The 20,675-nt window shown below is 37.9% G+C and overlaps 2 protein-coding genes across 6 annotated transcripts; one reads left to right on the top strand and one right to left on the bottom strand.

Moving 5' to 3' along the window:
* Nucleotides 1-909: 909 nt before the first annotated feature.
* GPR15 (G protein-coupled receptor 15) lies at nt 910-11,699 on the bottom strand. Of its 2 annotated transcripts, none has more exons than XM_059164386.1 (2): nt 11,489-11,699; nt 910-3,487 (listed from the first exon to the last, which is right to left on the bottom strand). In XM_059164386.1, the coding sequence occupies exon 2, from the start codon at nt 3,435-3,437 to the stop codon at nt 2,517-2,519; it is 921 nt and encodes a 306-aa protein (XP_059020369.1). In that variant the 5' UTR covers nt 3,438-3,487; nt 11,489-11,699; the 3' UTR covers nt 910-2,516. The 2 variants fall into 2 exon arrangements, with proteins under 2 accessions (XP_059020369.1, XP_059020368.1); XM_059164385.1 differs by having other exon boundaries at nt 910-3,636.
* A 102-nt stretch (nt 11,700-11,801) lies between these two features.
* CLDND1 (claudin domain containing 1) lies at nt 11,802-19,481 on the top strand. 4 transcript variants are annotated; one of them, XM_059164387.1, is made up of 6 exons: nt 11,802-11,958; nt 13,084-13,134; nt 13,359-13,668; nt 15,744-15,851; nt 17,750-17,887; nt 18,041-19,481. In XM_059164387.1, the coding sequence occupies exons 3-6, from the start codon at nt 13,377-13,379 to the stop codon at nt 18,259-18,261; spliced, it is 759 nt and encodes a 252-aa protein (XP_059020370.1). In that variant the 5' UTR covers nt 11,802-11,958; nt 13,084-13,134; nt 13,359-13,376; the 3' UTR covers nt 18,262-19,481. The 4 variants fall into 4 exon arrangements, with proteins under 4 accessions (XP_059020370.1, XP_059020371.1, XP_059020373.1 ...); XM_059164390.1 differs by having other exon boundaries at nt 11,844-11,958; nt 13,069-13,134; XM_059164389.1 differs by having other exon boundaries at nt 11,918-11,958; nt 13,091-13,134.
* The last annotated feature ends 1,194 nt before the right edge of the window (nt 19,482-20,675 follow it).

A 20,675-nucleotide genomic window follows, 5' to 3' on the forward strand; every position in this document is an offset into this window, starting at 1 on the left:
CTACTTAAGATGTTAAGAAGTACAATAATATACTTTTCTTCAATGTTATTTTATATATTCCCAGAAAAAACTAAAGGGATGAAACAGAAGTAAGGCAGATTCTTAATCTTTGTTAAATGAGAGTGATTGTCGCTTGATATTCCAGTTTGGAAATTTTATTTAATTTTATTTTTAAGATTTTATTTATTTATTTGAGAGAGAGAGAGTGCACACAGGAGCAGGGGACATGGGGATGGGTAAGAGGGGGCAGAGGGAGAAGAGGACTCCCCTCTGAGCAGGAAGCCCAACCTGGACTTGATCCCAGGACCCCTAGATCATGACCTGAGCCGAAGGCAGACACTCAACCAACTGAGGCATCCAGGAAAGCTTTTAGTTTGAAAAATTTAAAGCAACACTTTAGAAAACCCACTAGCTTTATATAATAATTTTTAACTCAAGATTTAAAAAAACCTTTATATTTATGAGTCTTATAATGTCCTTGAGAATTCTATAGACTTAGATATTACCAACTACCCTTAGATATGAAAGATTAAAATGATTTGTTCAGTGACCCAACATTTCTAATAACCCATTTTTTTTTCTTTTTCTAACACTTTACCTGATTGATTGAGCTATTTTTTTAAAGTAGCATTTCTCAAGGACACTTATTTTCCTGATTGGTAATAGTGCTTTTGCTGATTTGTTTTTAAAAAGCAGATGTCTTCTACCTTCTGTATTTTGTTTCTGTTTAACATTTGGAGATATATTTAATTGTTTTGAATTCAGTTTTAAAGTTTTCCAAGAAAACTTCTTTCTTATGATTTATAGTCCTTTTTTTCTATATTTATGAAAAAGTATTAAAAGGCTGCTATAATATCATTATTAATAGTAATGTGTTGATAGAAATTAATATAAGATAGAATACACATATAAGGAAATAATATTTTTATTTGATAAAAGTTTAAGAGAAATTAACAAATTAACTGATTTATAAAACCAAAAACTATACTTTCAACTTCCAAACAGATTATAAGAATATGCCCAATATTTGAGATTTCTCTTAATGTGAAAGATACATAGGATGAACTTGAATTACTTGATCCCTGAAAAGATTCTAAGCTTTCTCTGATATTCAAACCTAATATTTAGAGGTACATAGTAATTCATTTGAGTCACCACTGAAGGTCAAAACATAACCCATTTTCTCTTGAATCAAAAGATGTTTACAATAGTATGTTTTCTGCAGTAAAGTCTTTTGTGGTTGCTGCTAATTACATGTTTTTAACTTCAAAGTCTTTAAAAGGAGTGCAGGTACAAGTAGACCTAATGTTTCTTAGGTGAAAGAGTTCAGGAAAGTCTCCAGGCTTGGAAAAATGTGTATATATATGAAATACCAGTAGTATCTTCATTATGGATTTTTAACTTCAGCTGAATACAGAGCATCCTATCTTACTATATTACTGAATCAAGTCAAAAAATTATATACACTACACAAATGATGCCATAGGGAATGTGTAGCACTAATATTTTTAATTAAAAGACAAAATGATAATCCACATGATGCTGTAGCTAAGCATTTGATGATCTCCAATTATATTAGCAGTAACATTTTCATTTGATAACTAAATAACTGGGTAATTAAAAACATGTCATTAAAGCAAAGTCATATCCTAATTTATGAAGTCAATGAAAACAAAGAACATAGTAAAACTCTATTGAAAAATAGTTACTATACCATCATAATGAGATATATTTTTACCAATATACCTTACAAGGAAAACAAAGGTTAAACTTTGCCTGATGCTCCCTTGTTAAGATATTCTAGAAGAGCATGTGATAAAATAAGTCCTGATTCATAAACACAATACAGAATGTTTTTTCCCCCATGAATTTTTTGCCAGTCCTAAGTTATTGTGAATGGCAAAAGGTGAAAGATAACATTGGAAAACAGTGAAGAATCACTATACAAACTTGTAAAGATTAAGGCCAGACTCTTAATTTATTACTCAGTAACAATTAATTGCAGGGCACAGGTATAATTTTTGCTATCTGCATTGTTACCACTTTTCTCACTAGATGAAAGTGGGCAGAATCATTCAGATGTAGTCCAATTGGAGCCCAGTGTGAAGGGTGGTGTGGATCAAGGCATCACGGTTCTTGAGAGAGGAAAAGTCCTGAACGTTACACAAGCAATCATGAAGAAAGGAACTGATCCAAGCAGAACCTTTCTGTCAGAGTTCAAGGACCATAGGAGTTGTATTTGCCTTGTGAACTTGATTAAAAACAAAGAAGTCCAGTCAGCCAAAACAAAAAAACAAAAATAAAAGCAAAAACACAAAACTCAAACCCCCAAACCAGCATATGACACAATCATACCCATGAACACAGGGACTTTTCAGTCGTCTCTTTAAAAATAAACTCTTCTTGTATTTATGAAGCACTATGAATAGTATCAGCAATACTTTTCCTCTTTCTTTGTTGCTGACACCAATTAACTCTCCAGTCTATGAACAGAGATTGAAATGTCACAGTCACTTTTAGAGTGATACAGACCTCTTCCTTTTTCTGGCAAAATCCTCTGCATGAATGATATTGGAGAGAACCTTAGTGAGGTGACTATCTGATGTCTCTGTACTGCTCCCAAAGTCATAGTTCTTCACGCAAGGGCACAAGCAGTGCACGATGGCCCGGCGGATGTAGCTGTCAAAGATATAGTAAATGAAAGGGTTGATGCAGCTGTTGGCAAATGCCAGAGGCCCACTCACCTCCATGCCCAGCTGGAGAAAAGCTGATGAAAAGTAGACTTCTTGCTGCAGCCCAGAGACAATGGCCAGGAGCTTAAAAGTATTGAAGGGCAGCCAGGAGAAGACAAAGGCTGCCACGACAATAAAGATGATCTTTATGGATTTCCGCAGCTTTCTGTTATGTTTCCCCGCCTGTTGGTAATGCGCACACAGCTTCCTTGTTATGCAACAGTAGCAGGTGACAATGCTTACCAAAGGGACGAAGAAGGTAAAAATTAAGGCCACCAGGGCCCAAGTCAGTTTCGTGGATGTAGCCCTCTTCTCTGCACAGTATGGCTTACCATCAATCAGGGTGAGTTCCCTGGACAGAAGAGTAGGCAAACCCAACAGGCAGGAGATAAACCAGACGCTGGCACAGACTCCATAGGCACAGTCTCTCCTTCTGAATTTCCTGGATATGGCTGGGCACACGATGGCCAGGTAGCGGTCAACACTCATGCAGGTGAGCAAGAAGACACTGCAGTGCATGTTGACTGAGATCATGTAGGAGCTGCCTTTGCACAGGAAGGAGCCTGTCCTCCACAGTCCTAAAGAAGCTTCTTTATCCACCCAGAGAGGCAATGTGACAAGAAAAATGAAGTCAGACACGGCCAGGTTGATGATGAAGATGTCAATCAGTCTTCGGCTGCCCCGTTTGAAATGCAAGGCGCTCATGAGGATGAGGTTCCCCAATGCTCCAGTCAGGAACACAGCTGTGTAAAAGACTGGAAGGAAGATCGATGTATAAGGAACATGGGAGTGGGTGTCCTTAAGATCAGGATTTTTGCTGGTAGCGTAGAAATAATCCAAATAAACTGAGGTTGCTTCTGGGTCCATTGCTAAAGATCGGCTGCCAAATCTGGTATTTCTTCATCTAGGAAGTTTTTGTATACATTTTCAAAATCACAGGTGGCTTCTTTTATCTACTGGCTGCCTCTTCCCCACCACCTGCACCACCCCACCCCTTAAAAGATCTTGGGACAAGCATAAAAACAGAGATGAAAAAAATGCAGTTTCTACCAATCCTCAGAAAGGGCCTACAAGGAACACCACCCTGATTGGTGTTTGGTGGTTGTGGTTGTGGTTTTCTTTATTTGCATTTGCCCTGGAGATTGGGGTGCTTTTTGACTTTTGTCTTGAAGATATTGTTTTTTTTCTCTAAATCCAGATATTAAAAAAACACATTAGCTGTTTTTCCCCTACCTACTTTAAACATATCCTTTGCTTTTCTGACACTGACAATCTTTTTGATCTAACTGTTACACATACAAGATACTTTTAGATTTTTGACGGTGACAAAGATCCTCCTTTTAATTACGTCAAAGCGAGGAAAATAGTCTTTCACTGCAGAAAGAGTGAATTATTAATTCCCTTAATCATATACATCCACATCTGCAGCAAACATAATGATTCCAATTAGGGTATGGGATTCTTTACACTTATTTGGCTCTTTTGGATCATGCATAATTAATACTGTTTGTTCAGTAAGTTTAAAAAGTCCTCCAGAAACTGGGAATATGTCTTGTGCTGTTGTTGTTATAACATGTAAAAATTTTAACACAGTACCTTACACATCATAGGTGCTTTGGAAATGCTAGTTTATTTGAATTAATTAGGAAAACTCTGGGTTTCATGGTCCAGTATAACTAGCAAGTATGTATTCCTTTGGTTCAACTGTAGGCATTTTTGTTAGTTATGTAGCTGACAGGCACAGGTTTAAAAATTGCAATTTTTACACTCTTATCTGCTATTGTAATTTAACCAATGAAGTTCCTTTTATTAGATTTAAAATCCTTGACTAGGAGACTTGCTCTCTACTAATCTTCAAATAGTTACCCTTCAGCAGACTCTAGGTCCCCTCTGATCTTCTCTTCTTCACACCTCGTAGCAGTGATTTTTTAGCTCTTGAACTATGACTTTTTTTAAAAAAAGCTCACACATCAGTGAGCTTCACATTGGGGATTACTGACCTAGCGAGAGACAGACCTCTAGTAAGTGACATTATAAAAGAGTTGCTGGTACAGGGATGATAAAAGAAAGATTTGGGGTTCCTTCAAAACACTTGAGAAACAGGCTAACATCAGAAGGATCCTATCCTATTTTTCTCTCATGTATTCCTTTTTCTACATGGAAAACTATGGTGAAATATAAATTCTGAAACTGACTCCATTCACTTACAATTTTTACTGGCCAACGTAGCTCAAGGCTCTTTCCTTTTCTCTTTCCCTCCACCTCATTTTATTGCCAAATTTCCAGTTTGAGGTTGATATTACTATTGCATAGAAAAATGTATGCCAGTGGCTAAAAACACCATTGATAAGCATGTAAGTCCTTTCTACTGAATTTTTATTTATCCCATAATTAATATATTGAAAAGAGTGATTTTGCTCTTTTTCCTGATGTGTTCTAATGTTACCCCAGTCTCAGATGTGTGAGTGTGTGTAGGGCAGGGAAGGATGAGGGCTCCCCTGATCTGGGGGCCGTCCCAGAAAGTCACTTGGAATTTGATTTATGACTTGGCTCTGCCTCCTTTTGTGTCCCTGCCAGCTCTGTGTTGTTCAGGGGGGCGTATCCTTCTCTAAGTATAGGCTGCAGATGAGAGAAACTAATTAATGCTTTGACATTTCTGGGATAGAAATCTTTCCCACTGAGTAAGCCTTACATATTTAATAGAATAAATTCATTTTGTCAAATAGTTTGAAGTAGGACAATATTTACTTGACAAGGATTGATGGGGTAAACATAGAATATTGAAACACTACATCTATATATGTCTCTCTGTATCTATATCTATTTTTCTCATGTCTCCAGAATTCCGCAAAAATGTGTTATAAAATGGAAAAAAGTTTACGCTCATACTCTGGAGGAAAACGTCTGGCCTATATTTATTCTGTCAGCCTTAAATTTTCTTTCAGCATTCAAAAGTTGTTGGTTTGGTGTAAACTATCTCAAATAAATCTGACTTCTTCACTAACTTTGAAGCAGCTGTAGACCAAATGTTTTGCTTTATCATAAATACAGTTACTTTGGAATATGATAGTTAATGGTAGAATGTTGCAATGCGAGAGTATCTACCATGTATCAAAACTATCCTGGGACCCAAGTCGGAAAACAGATTAAGTGTTTTAGGCAAAAACGGAACAAATAGCATAGTCCTGGGCTTTTAATAACTCCGAGTGCAAAGCTATTATAAGACAGAACCCACAATAAAAGCCAACTAGATAAAGTAGGGGAAGTCATCGTTCTAAATAAGCTTAGTGCAACGGTCATTTTAGAATTTAGAATTTTTGTTTTTTGAAATAAACATGAGGATACTAACAACAAATAAACAAGTAGACAAGACCAAAACTCAGAAACAACACTGGATATTATAAGCCTATGAAAAGGCAGCAAGAACAAGGTGATGATTAAAAAAAAAAAAAAAAGATTAAAAAAAAAAGAGTAAGATGTAAATATTAATAACTGAATGACAACACACATGCTCACTTTTAATAATTGTTTATCCAGAAAAAAATGCTTAACCTTCCTTATTTTACATACAAGTACATAGATATACTTTATATTCAACTTTACATATTATGTTTTCCATCCCTGGCAGGAATAATTGCTTCCACCTTTGTGTTCTTTAAGAATTTTTACAATACTGCTTATTAAGTTCTTATTACCTCATTTTCACATGGTTAATTGTTTTGATGTCTGACCTCCTAAGCTGATCATGAGCCCCTTGAAGGGAGAGACCATCCATTATCTCTGCATTGTTTCTAGCATAAGAATAACCAACTGAAGTGTTTTTTGGATTCTCAAAGCCACTGTTTTGAACTAGTGGATGCTAGGCCACATTTCCCCCATTAGAATCACCAGGGGTGACTCCCAAATTGCAGCTTTCTGAACCCTGTCTCAGATCTACTGAGTCAGAATCATTTGGCGTGGACTCCAACACATTATATTTAATAAGCCTCCAAGGTGATTCTTACACTAAAGTTTAGAATCAGTGCTCTAATTTATATATCTTAACCAACTTTTTATGTTATGCTTCATTATTATTTTGGCTTTTCTTCAAATAACCTCTAAATTTGAACTTCTAGTGGGAGGGATGGGGTAATCGGGTGATGGGCATTAAGGGGGGTACATGATGGGATGAGCACTGGGTGTTATATGTGACTGATGAGTTATTGAACTCTATATATGACATGAATGATGTATTATATAGTGGCTAATTGAATATAAATAAAAAATGAACTTTTTAAAAAAGATTTTATTTATTTATTTGACACAAAGAGAGAGACATCACAAGTAGGCAGAGAGGCAGGCAGAAGGGGGGGGGAAGCAGGCTTCTTGCTGAGCAGAGAGCCCAATGCGGGGCTCGATCCCAGGACCCCGAGATCATGACCCAAGCCGAAGGCAGAGGCTTAACCCTCTGAGCCACCCAGGTGCCCCTAAACATGAACTTCTTAGCAGTTTTCCAGTCTGGTTCTCACAAAATTTTCAGAATTAACTTAGACTTCTGGGCCCTCCCTGTTTTGCATTTCAATTCCTGAGATACATGCAGAATTGGGTTAAGTGTTGAAGATGGGGAAAGAGCAAGGTGTTGTTCACTGAAATACCTGCTCAAGGGAATATATTATCTGTCACACGGCCTTTAGTGGTTACTTGCAGACTGTGCTTCACAAGTCAGCTAAAGGTTTTGTGTGAGTACAGCCAACCATAACTGGCATTATTGCATATTACTTCTGCTTTTCCCCACATATTAGGTAGGGATTAATCAGATTATAGAGCAAAGAGCATAGCAGAAAGAAATCTCTATGCATACGTGATTTGTTCCTGAATAAGTGACAAAGATTATGAAGCAAAGTATTTGTTTTTCCTTGATCTTATTGGTCAGAGTGATCATACATTCGTTTGAAACATTCTCTTGTCCGTTTCTTACTTGAGTATCATAAAGGGTATAAGCATTTAAACAGACCAGTTTAAGAAATCTGTTTATCTTCTAAGAGTCTGATTTTTTTATTTGGACAGTAATATAAAGTATAAAGTATATATAAAGTAATATATCATGCCAGACTAAATGGCATGTATTTGCTGTTACCAGGGTCTTCCCCCACTTCACTTATTAGATTATTTCCTTTGGTCCCCTACACTGACATAAACAAAAGTGCTGTTCCTATTTTAGGCACATACACTTTAGGCTTCTTTGTAACAGTTGACTTAATCTGGATTTAGGTTGTGCATCACAAAAAGTGTGCTTATTTACATTGGTGTTCCCCGTATCCAGCACAATGTCTGGCATATGACAGACTGCCAATTAATATTTGTAGATCTGGATTGAATTATGCTTGAATCTTGAGTTATTTCCAATGGTTTCTTTTCACAAAATTCCTAGACAGCTTCCATTTTCCATGATTCGTGTTTATCATTGGAACAGCAAAGGCCGGGTTGCTGTATCTTTTCTAGTCAGAAGCATAGAGACTTCCTTGTTTTCCTTATCCATCTGCATTTCCCACTCTCTCTGTCTTTTTGTACATTGTCTAGACTGGAAGTATAGAATACGTGAATCTTCTAGTGAAACTTAAACATGTGGCTCTATGACAACCCCATTTTGGAGTTACGTGATTCTTCTTCTGGAATTATGAATCAGAAAATTTTAGAGTTGCAAGTGATATTACTGATCATCCAGTATATCCATTTAATGAATGAGAACACTGGGACTCAGAAAGAGTCACTTGCTAAAGACTCACGTTGATGATATTAAAATAGAGGATGATTTAAACTTCTTACGTACATTTGGTTCATTCACTGTCCTTCAGAAGCATGAACATCTAAACAACTATAGTTCACTACTCTGTGCAGAATTTGACAGGAATTGCTAAAAGGAAAGCCATTCTAGATGCACTTTTCTATCTGCCTTTTCTTTAATTTCGCCATTGTCCTAAAGTGAATCGGCACAAGGAAATTCAAAGATTGAGACATTTCCTGAGGAAGGCTGTTGATTGGAACCCACAGCTTGCATATATTTCTATTTTTCTTTTTGCATTCCAAAGTTTATAAGGAAATAACCAGGATAAAATTGTAGGAGAAAGACATAATGTAGATATATCTTTCTTAAGATAATTTTCAGTTTCTAAAAAAGGTGTGATTAAAAATAATATTTAAGTATATAAGGGAATTTGTTATTGAAGGGAATTCTCACACAAGGAGTCATCACATAAGCACGTAACACAAGTTACAATACCTGCATATCTAGATTTTCAGTTATTGGACTTAACACCTTCCTGGTGAAACTAGAACCATAATTAACAAATTAAGCCAGAGATCTAGTTCAAGTTTATTTTTAAATCTAAATTTCATAATCCGTACTTGGTTGCACTAAATCATCCTTAACACTTGTGAAAATGTGTCAGGCCAGCTACTGTTTCCCGAGGAGCAGAGTAAGGAAAGGAAGCAGAATTTAACTCCATTAATTTTGTTTTAAAGATTTTATTTATTTTTTTGACAGAGACAGATCACAAGTAGGCAGAGAGGCAGGCAGAGAGAGGGGGAAGCAGGCGCCCTACCAGAGTGCCCAATGTGGGGCTCGATCCCAGGACCCTGAGATCATGACCTGAGCCGAAGGCAGAGGCTTTAACCCACTGAGCCACCCGGGTGCCCCTAAACCCATTAATTTTTAAGGATTTTGCTCACACAACAAGCAAGCACCCAAAATAGAAAACATGCAAAATGCAGAGATAAATGAGAAGTGCTACTGGTGTCATGAGGCAGTTCACGCCCTCTGTGCTGAGTGGGCAAGACTGTCACAACCTCAAACACACAGACACAGCCAAGTCCATGCTAAATTGTAAGTGAAATATGTCTTGTGTGTTTTCTATGCATTATGCAGACTTGATGCATGCCAAGCGGCATCCTCCTTTACAGGTTTCCCGAGAAACACCGACCTCCTGAATCAAGAAGATGTAAGTATCCTCTGAACCCAGCCTGGGAATCTGGTTGTTGCAAGTCTTTCCTGGTCAACTGCAGTTAGTCCAGAGGTTCGATAACCTGCGGAAGAGAGCAGGACACCTACCTCTATAAATGGCTTACTTCCAGCTTCTAGGGGAATCAGAGGCTTTTAGATGCTGTTTATAGTGACCCTAGCCAAACATTATCTATATTCAACAGATATTTGCAAATACTAAAGTGTAATGATTATTTAATATATGCCACAGGCCTGGGCTGGACATTTTATATGCATTTTTTTCATTTACTCCTCACTGTGGTCAATTGGAATAGGGAATATTTTCAACATTCATATTTTGGAGAAAAGAAATCGACATTTAAGAGATTAACTAGGGCGCCTGGGTGGCTCAGTGGGTTAAGCCGCTGCCTTCGGCTCAGGTCATGATCTCAGAGTCCTGGGATCGAGTCCCGCATCGGGCTCTCTGCTCAGCGGAGAGCCTGCTTCCCTCTCTCTCTCTGCCTGCCTCTCCATCTACTTGTGATTTCTCTCTGTCAAATAAATAAATAAAATCTTTAAAAAAAAAAAAAAAAGAGATTAACTAAATTGTCCAATGTAACAAAACTAGTCAGTGCACCCTATTTAAGCTTGATAAGTCAGTTATTCACTCTGTCCTCAGCTTCCTTGACTATGAATTAAGATGTCCTTGTCTTCTTCCTCTTTCAGACTTCCCTTTTACCTGGGTTTATTTACCATGTGACTTCATCACAGAGGTAGTTCTGGAGGTAGGGGATTTCTAAAGAAGGCCAATGGATAAAGATTATTTCCTGCTGCAAGAGTGAATTTAGGAGTCAAACTGCACATTAATAATGTGTAATTATTATATATTATAATATGTAACTATTGTATTAGTAAATTTAATAATTTGCCTGTTATTTCCACCAATTTCTCTAGTTGGTGCTTGGCAAAGTTCTCCTTTGATCAGGTATTCTACATGAAAATCCAGGCATATATGAATATGTATTTGGCTATTACTTTATTTTATTTATGCACCGGATATGAATATCCGTTTGCCAACTGAGGCAAAAGACATAGAACTACAGAAAAACAGATACCATGCCTTCAAACTGTCAGAGTGGTAAAAACTTAATATCAACTTTGAGCTAAATTCCAAGACATTTGGGAATGGCATAGAGTTTGAGAGCTTTTCTAGCCATTGAGCTAGTGGTCTCTGTAGGTCTCTGTTGAGAAACCTATCATTTACTGGTCCTAGGCTATGTTCATGCATCCACACGTGTGCAAAGATGTCTCTGTTTTCTATCAATGAATTTCTGTGTGATACTTGAAGGCTTAGAGTCATTCTGTTACTGCTGTGAACACATGGCCATCTGTGGATTCTGAGGCTGTCAGTGACCTCATTTGCTCAAGGCCATGTTCCCCAAATTCAGTCTTTTCCATACTACATAAACGATTTTTTAAATTCATGCTTTTTGACATGTCTTGTAGCCTCAGTATTATTATAATTTAATAGGTTAACTAACTGAAATTGATTTTAAAATGAAACTTTAAGCACAATAAATAGAAAATTAGTATCACTTGCCAAAAAAAAAAAAAAAAAAGCCACTAACAAAAATTATATGAAACCCAAACACTGTCATTACATTCTACATGGATACCGTCCAGTCACATCCTTCTTAGTCTAAACTTAAGCAATATAAAACCAGAAAGACTATCTGCTTCAATGGAAGTGAGGTTCTGAGAGGAAATAAATAGGTTGATATCTCAAAAGTATACTCACATTGTTGTTGACGTGTTTAGAGGTAGGGTGTGTGACAGGAAAGCACAGGACTGGAAAACCTGTTATATAAGCCACAATCAATGACTAGCCGGGACCAGAAACAGGTCGTCTTACTTTAAGGACCTTTGCTCCTTCCTTCATAGTACATAGGATTCCATCAGCCCACAAATCCCTTTGGCGCAGCACCTCCTTTCGCTCCGGAGTCGAACTACACCCCCCACAATGCACTGCGCGCGGCGCCAGAAATGCGGTCCGCCGCCTCCCGCAGCTTTCCTTCTGTCCCTCCTACAACTCCCACAAGCCCCCACGGCCCCGGGCCTAGGCCCGGCCTCGGGTGGAGGCGGAGGCGGAGGCGCGGGAGTTATGGAGGGGGCGGGATCTGCAGGGAAGTGCGTCAGAGAAGGCGCGGGGAGAGTAGGGTGCTGTGGTCTGAGCTTGAGGGTGAAGCTGGCGGAGCAGGAGGATGGGCGGTGAGTGAGCGGGGTCGGCGTCGCTGGGCGGGGGTCGCGTAGCCGTTAGACGTTTCCAGCAGTTTGAAGAGGGGCTCCTCCTGGGGAGGCGCCGGGGCCAGGGCCGGCAGGTTCTGAGCCGCCTCGCTGCGGCGGGGTTTTCCCTTCGGCTGAGTGGTCTGGAGAGGGGCCTGGTTGGGTACCTGGGGCCCCTGGCCCGGGCGGCGCAGGACTGCAGGGCCCTTGCCCCAGCTGGCCTCGAACTACCCCGGCCCGGTGGTGCGCCCTGCGAGGTGACAGCGCCAGTTGTCCGGCCTGGCAAACAGCCACTCAGGGTGCCGGGACCTTTAAAGGTCATTTGAGAGCACCAGGTTGAAAGAGGATTAGAAAAACAAGAATACAAAACCAACTTCTGGAGTTATTGTTAATCCCTGTAATTGCCCTATCTCTTCTGTGTCACACTTCCTGTCTTCCAAACTCAGCAACCCCAGTTTGCGAGCCTGTTTTCGTGCGCCTTTGTAAGGTGTTTGGTGCGGTCACGGTGTATACTTGCAGTATTTGACTCAGCTTGATCCGCCTTGAGTCATTTTACTGCGGCCATTTACTACGGCAGTTGAGCCCTGTCCACGCCTTGGGAGTGTTCCTATTTTGCCAAATTCAGTTTTCTTTCTGGCCGAGGAGAAATCATTTAGTTTGCAGATAAGAAGATTCAAAAGTGTAAGGAATGGGGAGAGTAGATAGGAGTGGAGAATTTGGCGGCGTAGGGGAGTTTTCCTTAGCTTCGATGGATCCTAGGAGCAGATTGCTATCTAGCATTATTATATGTTACTGTTCTCTTTGCTCTTCTGCTCACCCGAACAACCCTTCTGTCTGGGTTAACAAACATAACTCTGCCTTCCAAATAGCTGCTGACTCTTAACCTTGTTTTTAGAAGGTTTTCCTCCTCAGTGGAATCTGGGAGGAGCCAGTTTTCTCTGCTTGCTTTTCCTGTGCCCTTTCACACTCAAACCCAGAACACTTAATGCTCTGAAGCAATAAAAATTCAGTCTGTAATTATAAATATATGTATGGTACACGGCTGACTCTGAGCATGTCTATTGTTTGTATCTGTAATGTGTATGTCCATTTCAGTGTTGTCTGTTTTAGTGTGCAGGTGATAGACTAGAGAACAAGACCTCTGTCTCCGTAGCATCCTGGGTATGTGAGCATTCAATAAGTACTTTCATGATAATGAGTTTTATTTTGAATTTAATTAAGAACATGCTTGCCTTTACTTATTTTTATTCTTTAATGATTATACATTACATTAAGGGTAACGGGGTGGGGAATAGGATAAAGGGTGATTTTGAGATAATTCCTTTCAAAATATTTCCTGTATGTCCTTGAAGTCTAACTTTCTTCTTTCTCCAACTTTTAAACAGAGCAGTCTGAATGCCAGAATGGATAACCGTTTTGCTACAGCATTTGTAATTGCTTGTGTGCTTAGCCTCATTTCCACCATCTACATGGCAGCCTCAATTGGCACAGACTTCTGGTATGAATATCGAAGTCCAGTTCAAGAAAATTCCAGTGATTTGAACAAAAGCATCTGGGCCGACTTCGCTAGTGATGAGGCAGATGAAAAGACTTATAATGATGCACTTTTCCGATTTAATGGCACAATGGGATTGTGGAGGCGGTGTATCACTATACCTCAAAACACATACTGGTATAGCCCACCAGAAAGGACAGGTATTTCTCTTATTTTAACTTTTGTCTACTTTACCTACTCAATAATAAAGTGATGTGATGATAACCCAATTATGTATAAGCAGGTTTGTGGGTTTTTTTCTCTCTGAAGAAATAAATCTGTGTGTCTCTTCTCTCTCTACCACTTTCTTTGCCCAACTTCTATGAATTACTGTGATACTCAGTACCGGTTGGATAAGTAACTGTCCTTATCTTGAGAAAGCCATTTTGAATCTTTGTACTTACTCAGTAAAATTCTTTTTATAAATCTCACATATGTCATGAGGAAATAATTGGGAAAGCACATTGGAAGACTTTAAATATTTGGTAACTGGTAAAAGAGTTAGTATCCAAAACAAATTAACACATATGACTTGATAGTCTTTTCCTGTGTTAGCTGTGTTTTGGTAGTTATTATCATTTGCCCTGTAAATCTTAGAGGATATAATTTGACCAACTCTACATTCAAATCTGTGCGTATTTGAGTCTGTTTTATAACAATCTTGACAAGAGTTTGTAGGTTAAAAATATGCATTACGGAAATAAAAAAAAATATAAGAAATTGTCTGATTTATTTAGCAAGCATTCTTAACATTAAAAAGTTTTAATTTCCAGATATTAAAATGGAAACTTTAGAGCTCTAAGGAACAACTTAGAATTTGTTTCTATTTATGACTACTTCTGTTGACCACTTAGTGGGAAGCACTGTATTCAGATCACAGCACAACAATTATTATACATCAAAAGGACAATTGTTATGATAATATAATGGAAAAAAGAAAGTAGGTGGGGGAGTGAGGTTGGGGGGGACTGGTTGAAATTAATTGTAAAGTATTCATTTCTACTTATGAGCATAGGAGCACTTGATGTTTGAATCTTACCAATCATTTATTAAATGCCTCCATATTCCATATATTACATTAGGGAAGAATATAAATATCTTTGGTCCTGGGGAGCTAACATTCTAATAAGGGGTGTAGGCAGTAAGCTGAAGAAATAAGTATAATGATAGAAACAATAGTTAATTATATAGTTTGTTAGAAGATGTTGCATTGTATGAGAAAATGCAACAAAATAAAGGGATATGGAATGTGTAGGGAAGGGGATATTGATAGGCATAAGTTACGATGTTCAATAGTATAGGCAGGATAGGCTTCAACAAGAAATGTCACTTGAGTAAAGACTATGTAGGTGAAGGAGTTAGCTATATGGAAAACTTCAGGGAGAATCTTAAAAAAGTTGGAAGAAACAACTGCAAGGGCCTCATGATGGGAACATTCCTGAAATAGTCAAAGACCAGCAAGGAAGCCACTGGGCTGGAATGGAGGTGGGGGAGAGGGAGAGTTGAGAATGCTGTCAGAAATTACTCTGGGAGTAGGGCAAACTTTGCAGGATTCTGTAGGCATGATGAAGGCTTTCGGTTTTTGCTCTCAGTGTGGTGGAGTATTGAGTTTTGAGCAGGAGAAATGATCTGGTCACCTAGACAGATGTATTGAAAACAGGCAGTAAACAAAAGTGGAAGCCAGGAAGCTATTGCACTAATTCTCAGGAGAGATGACTGTGACTTAGACCATGGTGGTAGCACTAAGCAGTGGTTGGATTTTAGATGGGTTTTGAAGGTAGATCCACTAGAATTTCCTGGTGGGATGCATGTAGGCAACAATGACTAAAGTTTCTGGTCTGAGGAACTAGAAGGATGGAATTATCATTACCTAAGATGGGAAGATATCTGGGGGGGTAGATTTGGCAGAGACAGTCAAAGTTCCTATTTATTTAAGTCTTTATCTTCTCCTTCTTCCCTAGTCTTCTTGCATATCTGTTCTCATTCATTTTACTGCTCCAACTTTTTTTTTTTTTTCTTTCCCTTCCTGTGTCCGTGTCTTAAGCCTGCTGCTGAGAACCAATGGCATTCATTGGGCATCCATGAATCCTGTGTGTCACTCAAGGCCAAAGAGGTTGCTGTCCTCTGGGAACATCCTTTTATTTCACTTTTTATTTCAGAGAATAATTACTGAAAGGGATTTTTGTTAAATGTTTATAATTAAAACAACAAGCAGTCATTGTTATTCATGTTGCAGAGTCATTTGATGTCACAAAATGCATGAGTTTCACACTAAATGAGCAGTTCATGGAGAAATTTGTTGATCCTGGAAACCACAATAGTGGGATTGATCTACTTCGGACCTGTGAGTACACTGATCTCAGCAGTACAGTTGGGGGAAGAAGGAAATAAATTTTCCATTCATTGATCTCCATTATTGGAACAAGATGTGTCCGTCCATTGCATCAGTTTGGAATAAGATCTCTAGTGATATCCCAGTGAACTCTGTTCTGTTGATAACATATTTTAAAGTTAGATACATACTTACCAAATTGGAAGTATGAATACATTGGATGACAGAATCTAGACCTCCGCAAAAGATGTTATTAGTTGGTCCTTTTAAAGAGTAAATAGGGCTAAATAATAAATTCCTGTATTTGAGATAAGCATTTCAGTTACTTGGGTTCAGATAGGGATATGTGAAAAAGTTGACTACAAGCTCTATATGAGTCAAGGGTCAGGACTACCAAAAATGTTAATCCAGTCTTAGGCTGTAGTAACAGAAATATAGATATCAAAAACAAATGAAAGTATTTATTGGGAGCATTCTGTTCTTTGACAGACTACCTAGAAAATACGGCCTTCATATTTGGACCTGATATTCAGGCTGTAGAGACTTCCTGGAGCTTGTGCATAGAATGACCATGTCATGAGGGGAAGCATTGAATAAATATGGCAAGTAGACTTGACCCTGGAATAATGTAGGGGTTAGAGCACTGATCCCTTCAAATAGTCGAAAATCCATACATAACTTTTGACTTCTCCAGAACATAACTACTAACAGCCTCCAGTTGATCAGAAGTCTTACCAATAACATAGAATGGTCAACTGAGACATATTTTGTAATATATATATATTATATGCTATATTATTACATAAAGTAAGCTAGAGAAAAGAGAATGTTACCAAGAAAGTCATAAGGAAGAGAAAATACATTTACAGTCCTGTTCTATTAAAAATTTGCATGTATGTCAGCCTGTATAGTTAAACTGTGTTATTCAAGGTATTCAGTTTTGTATTGCAGATATATAAGAAGAAGTTTATTATTAAATGTGTTTGAAGGGAAGTTGGAGAAAAGACTTTTATGTAGTTCCAAAAAGTAAAATGAGCCCTAGAAGGTCAAATTTGGTTTAGAGTTGATATTAAGATATTACTAATAATTAAAATAGTGTAAAAATGGAAGTCATGTCAAGTCCATCAGCTTTCCTCTCCTGTTGAGGGAAATTATGATAATTAAAGCTGCCATTTATTGAATGCTGAGATCCTCTGCTCTGTGCTTTATGTATATTATTTCAACAGGTCTTTTATAACCACCATTCATTTACTTCTTAATCCTGCCATGAGATCCTAGAAGGATGTAGATTCATTTATATGTGGAACCAGAAGGTTTTGCTTCAAATGCTGGCTCTACTGATTACTATGTTACCCTGTACAAGTTATTTATACCTCTTGCTTCTGTTCCCTCATTTATAAAATGGAGATCATAATAGTACATCCTTCATAGGGATTTTGGGAGGATTAATACACAAAGCATCAGTGCCTGATACAGTGAGCCCTCAGTAACTGCTAACTTGTTAGTGTCCGTTTGCTTTTATCAGGTAGCATCTTTTTGAACAAAGTGCTTTAAAGAAGAATCCCCAATATTAAAGTATTCCTTCTCACTTTTTAAAAAAAGATTTAAAAATTTATTTTAGAGAGATTGGGAAGGAGATAGCATGAGTTGGGGGAGGGGCAGAGGGAGAAAGAATCTTAGGTAGACTCTCCACTGAGCTTTGAGCCCAAGACTGGGCTCTTTCTCAGGACCCTGAGATCACCACCTGCTCAGAGACCAAGAGTGGTATGCTCAACCAATAGTGCCATCCAGGGGTCCCTCCTTTCTCACTTTTTGAGAAAAGGTCTAATAAGTACATGAAAGAAATTGCCATTGTGAAAAACTGTCTGAAATTGTGGTAACATATCTTTTTTTCTCTTTTTCAAAATCAGATCTTTGGCGTTGCCAGTTCCTTTTACCTTTTGTTAGTCTAGGTTTGATGTGCTTTGGGGCTGTGATTGGACTTTGTGCTTGCATTTGCCGGAGTTTGTACCCCACCATTGCCACAGGCATTCTCCATCTCCTTGCTGGTGAGTCTTGTCATTATACGTACCTTTTATCTTCTTCCTGTTTCTATAGAGACAGAGTCATAATTCTTAAACATTCACGTATTGTTGCCCTGTCATGTTGCCTGAAAAGCTCTTACGAGGCTCTTACCTAGTTATGTTTTGTTTTCCTCCAAGGTCTCTGTACGCTGGGCTCAGTGAGTTGTTATGTTGCTGGAATTAAGCTACTCCACCAGAAGCTAGAGCTACCTGAGAATGTGTCTGGTGAATTTGGATGGTCCTTCTGCCTGGCTTGCGTCTCAGCTCCCTTACAGTTCATGGCTTCTGCTCTCTTCATCTGGGCTGCTCATACCAACCGGAAAGAGTACACCTTAATGAAGGCATATCGTGTGGCATGAGTGGGAAGCTGCCTGCTTTGCAATTGCCATTTTATTTTTCAATATTAATATTCTCCTTGTCTCCCCCCCCATTGTTTTTAATTTATTTTTTTTCTTTGTGGATATACCATTTTATCCTGAAAATCCATTCTATTTATTCACACAGACAGTTGTTTCTTAATACCACTAAAATTTATATGGATTATTCTGAATGAGTCCATCTTTTAAACAAACTAATCTAGGTTCAGAGTCCAGACAGCAAGAAATGGGTAGACACTTGCCACACATTTGTGAAAGAAAACTGATAGTGGGAAATTGACCCAAACACATCTACTGAAGTCTTTTAGATTTCTCAGTAAATATCTGTTGAACTGGAAACTCTTCAGTGTCTCTGAGAAAACTCTCATCGTTGTCAGAACTTAGGGTCACTTTGCCATTGTAGATAGCCTGTCAGCCAGAGCATTAATGCTATTTTCAAAGATTTTAAGCTATATAAAATGAGATTATCTAAGATCCTTATCCCCAAATACGGGCATACAGCTTTATTCAAGGTGAAGTACGGCAGCTGTTTAACTAAACTGTGTCTGTCTGCAAGAAAGGAAGTGAAAAATACAGTGTTTACTGGAAATTTTAATTTCATAACTACAAGAATTCCAATTCAGCCAGACAAGAGGATTAACTTTATTTTACTTTACCTTTTTTTGTATTTTTTTTTTTTTTTTTTTAAGCTTCCTTAATGTCAGTAGGATTTTCAGTACAACCAAACCATTTTGGATTTTTGCTCCTTGCCTCCTCACACATCAGGCTTATTAAGAGTGCTTTCTTTCTAACATGACTTTGGGGTCACGGAGTAATATTTTCCAACTCCTTTCTATTTATTCCAGCTCAGTACCATGAAGAAGGTTCCACCATAATGACCCTCCGGAGCTAGGAAAACTACCACAAGACCTAAAGCTTTGGCTGGTCATTAACTTCCAACTATGGTCTTTATTTCTTGTGGTGAAATGATGTGCCTTTCCTTGCCTAAATCCCTTCCTGGTGTGTATTAACATTATTTAACATCTCCTAATTCAGTCATTTTTTTATAAATATGTCTATAAACATTGAACTTAAAAAAAATCTTATTTACTTATTCCATTACTGTAGCACTTGACAGATTTTAAAAAATGTAACTTAGTAATTTCTTACAGTATCCTAAATCTGTCTTTTTTAAAAAATAAAAAAAATGAGAAGAAACTCAATTGTGTATCATGTCTGAGTTGATTTAAATCTCAATATTTCAGGATAAAGAAGTACAGGATTCTGAATGAGGATCTCTGTTTCTTTGGAAAATGCCTTTTTCTGGTATCTCTGTTTTATCTTCCAAAAAATATGGGAACTCCTTGCCCTCATTAGAAAATAAGAGCTTCTTTATCCATTATGTTTCAGAGTTTTAAAAACATGTTTTTAGAGTAGTTTTATGATCCTATGTGTCCTATTTAATGTGGCTAGATTTTTTAAAAAGTCATATAATGGCTATTAGTGTTTGTGTTCTATAGCACAGAAATAATCAAGTCTGCTTCTGACTTACAGCAGAGCCAGTATTACTCTGCAGCTGATAACTGCCTATGCAGTTGCTGCTTACTCACTTTTCTACCTCTTCCTCACTTCTCACGTTTTGTTGCCTTTCAGCACATTTTGTGGAAGGTAGAAAAGCTAAGTAAACATACAAAGCGTTTGGGCACAGGGTTTTTAAATTATTGACCAACATGACATTTTTGTATTGGGAGATACTTATTTTGGACAACGTCCCCTCTTGTCACCCCAAGTTGTCTGTGACTGTCAGTCCAACACCAGTCTTTAATATGTACTGTGGAAACTCAAGTTACTATCCAACTTTGAGTTCCAGCCTCACTGGTAGTATCCTGAAGCATGGGAAGCCGGCATCATAAGCCCTGGTGTTACCTATGTGTTGTGGTTGATATTTCAAGCACAGCTGAGGTGGTCTTTTGTGAACACTTTTTTCTTTGGAACATATAGAGCTGTGTTGTTTCATTTGATGTGAAAATTAGTTTTTCAGCTATCTCTTGTGTCTATTCAGGTGGAACCATATGAAATTGGTGATATTTGACCATTTTGACAAGTATAGTTTTGTTCATCTCTTTTCACCGAATCTTTGAAAGCCACCCCCAAAGTTAAAACTCAATTTTCAGAACATGAGTTTTATGGCAATTTAAGAATCATGTTTTAAAATCTTAATTTCATGATTCCTAATCTCATCAAGTGATGTGAATAAATATCTTTTAATTCTTTTTGGCAAAAGATTCATTTCAAAAATTTTTAGAGATAGCCATAAAGACAGTAAAAGTTGACACAATAAAATGGGAATAATCCTTTCAAAAATTTTTAGAGATAGCCATAAAAACAGTAAAAGTTGACACAATAAAATGGGAATA

This window comes from Mustela lutreola, chromosome 2 (genome assembly GCF_030435805.1).
Source record: "Mustela lutreola isolate mMusLut2 chromosome 2, mMusLut2.pri, whole genome shotgun sequence".
Lineage (NCBI taxonomy): Eukaryota > Metazoa > Chordata > Mammalia > Carnivora > Mustelidae > Mustela > Mustela lutreola.

Excerpts from the sequence above, each read along its gene's own strand:
- GPR15 (XM_059164385.1), bottom strand. The coding sequence starts at position 3,599 with ATGGACCCAGAAGCAACCTCAGTTTATTTGGATTATTTCTACGCTACC.
- CLDND1 (XM_059164389.1), top strand. Across the intron at positions 13,135-13,358 it reads CTGTCTCCGTAGCATCCTGG|AGCAGTCTGAATGCCAGAAT; the intron begins GTATGTGAGCAT and ends ACTTTTAAACAG. Across the intron at positions 13,669-15,743 it reads TAGCCCACCAGAAAGGACAG|AGTCATTTGATGTCACAAAA; the intron begins GTATTTCTCTTA and ends TTCATGTTGCAG.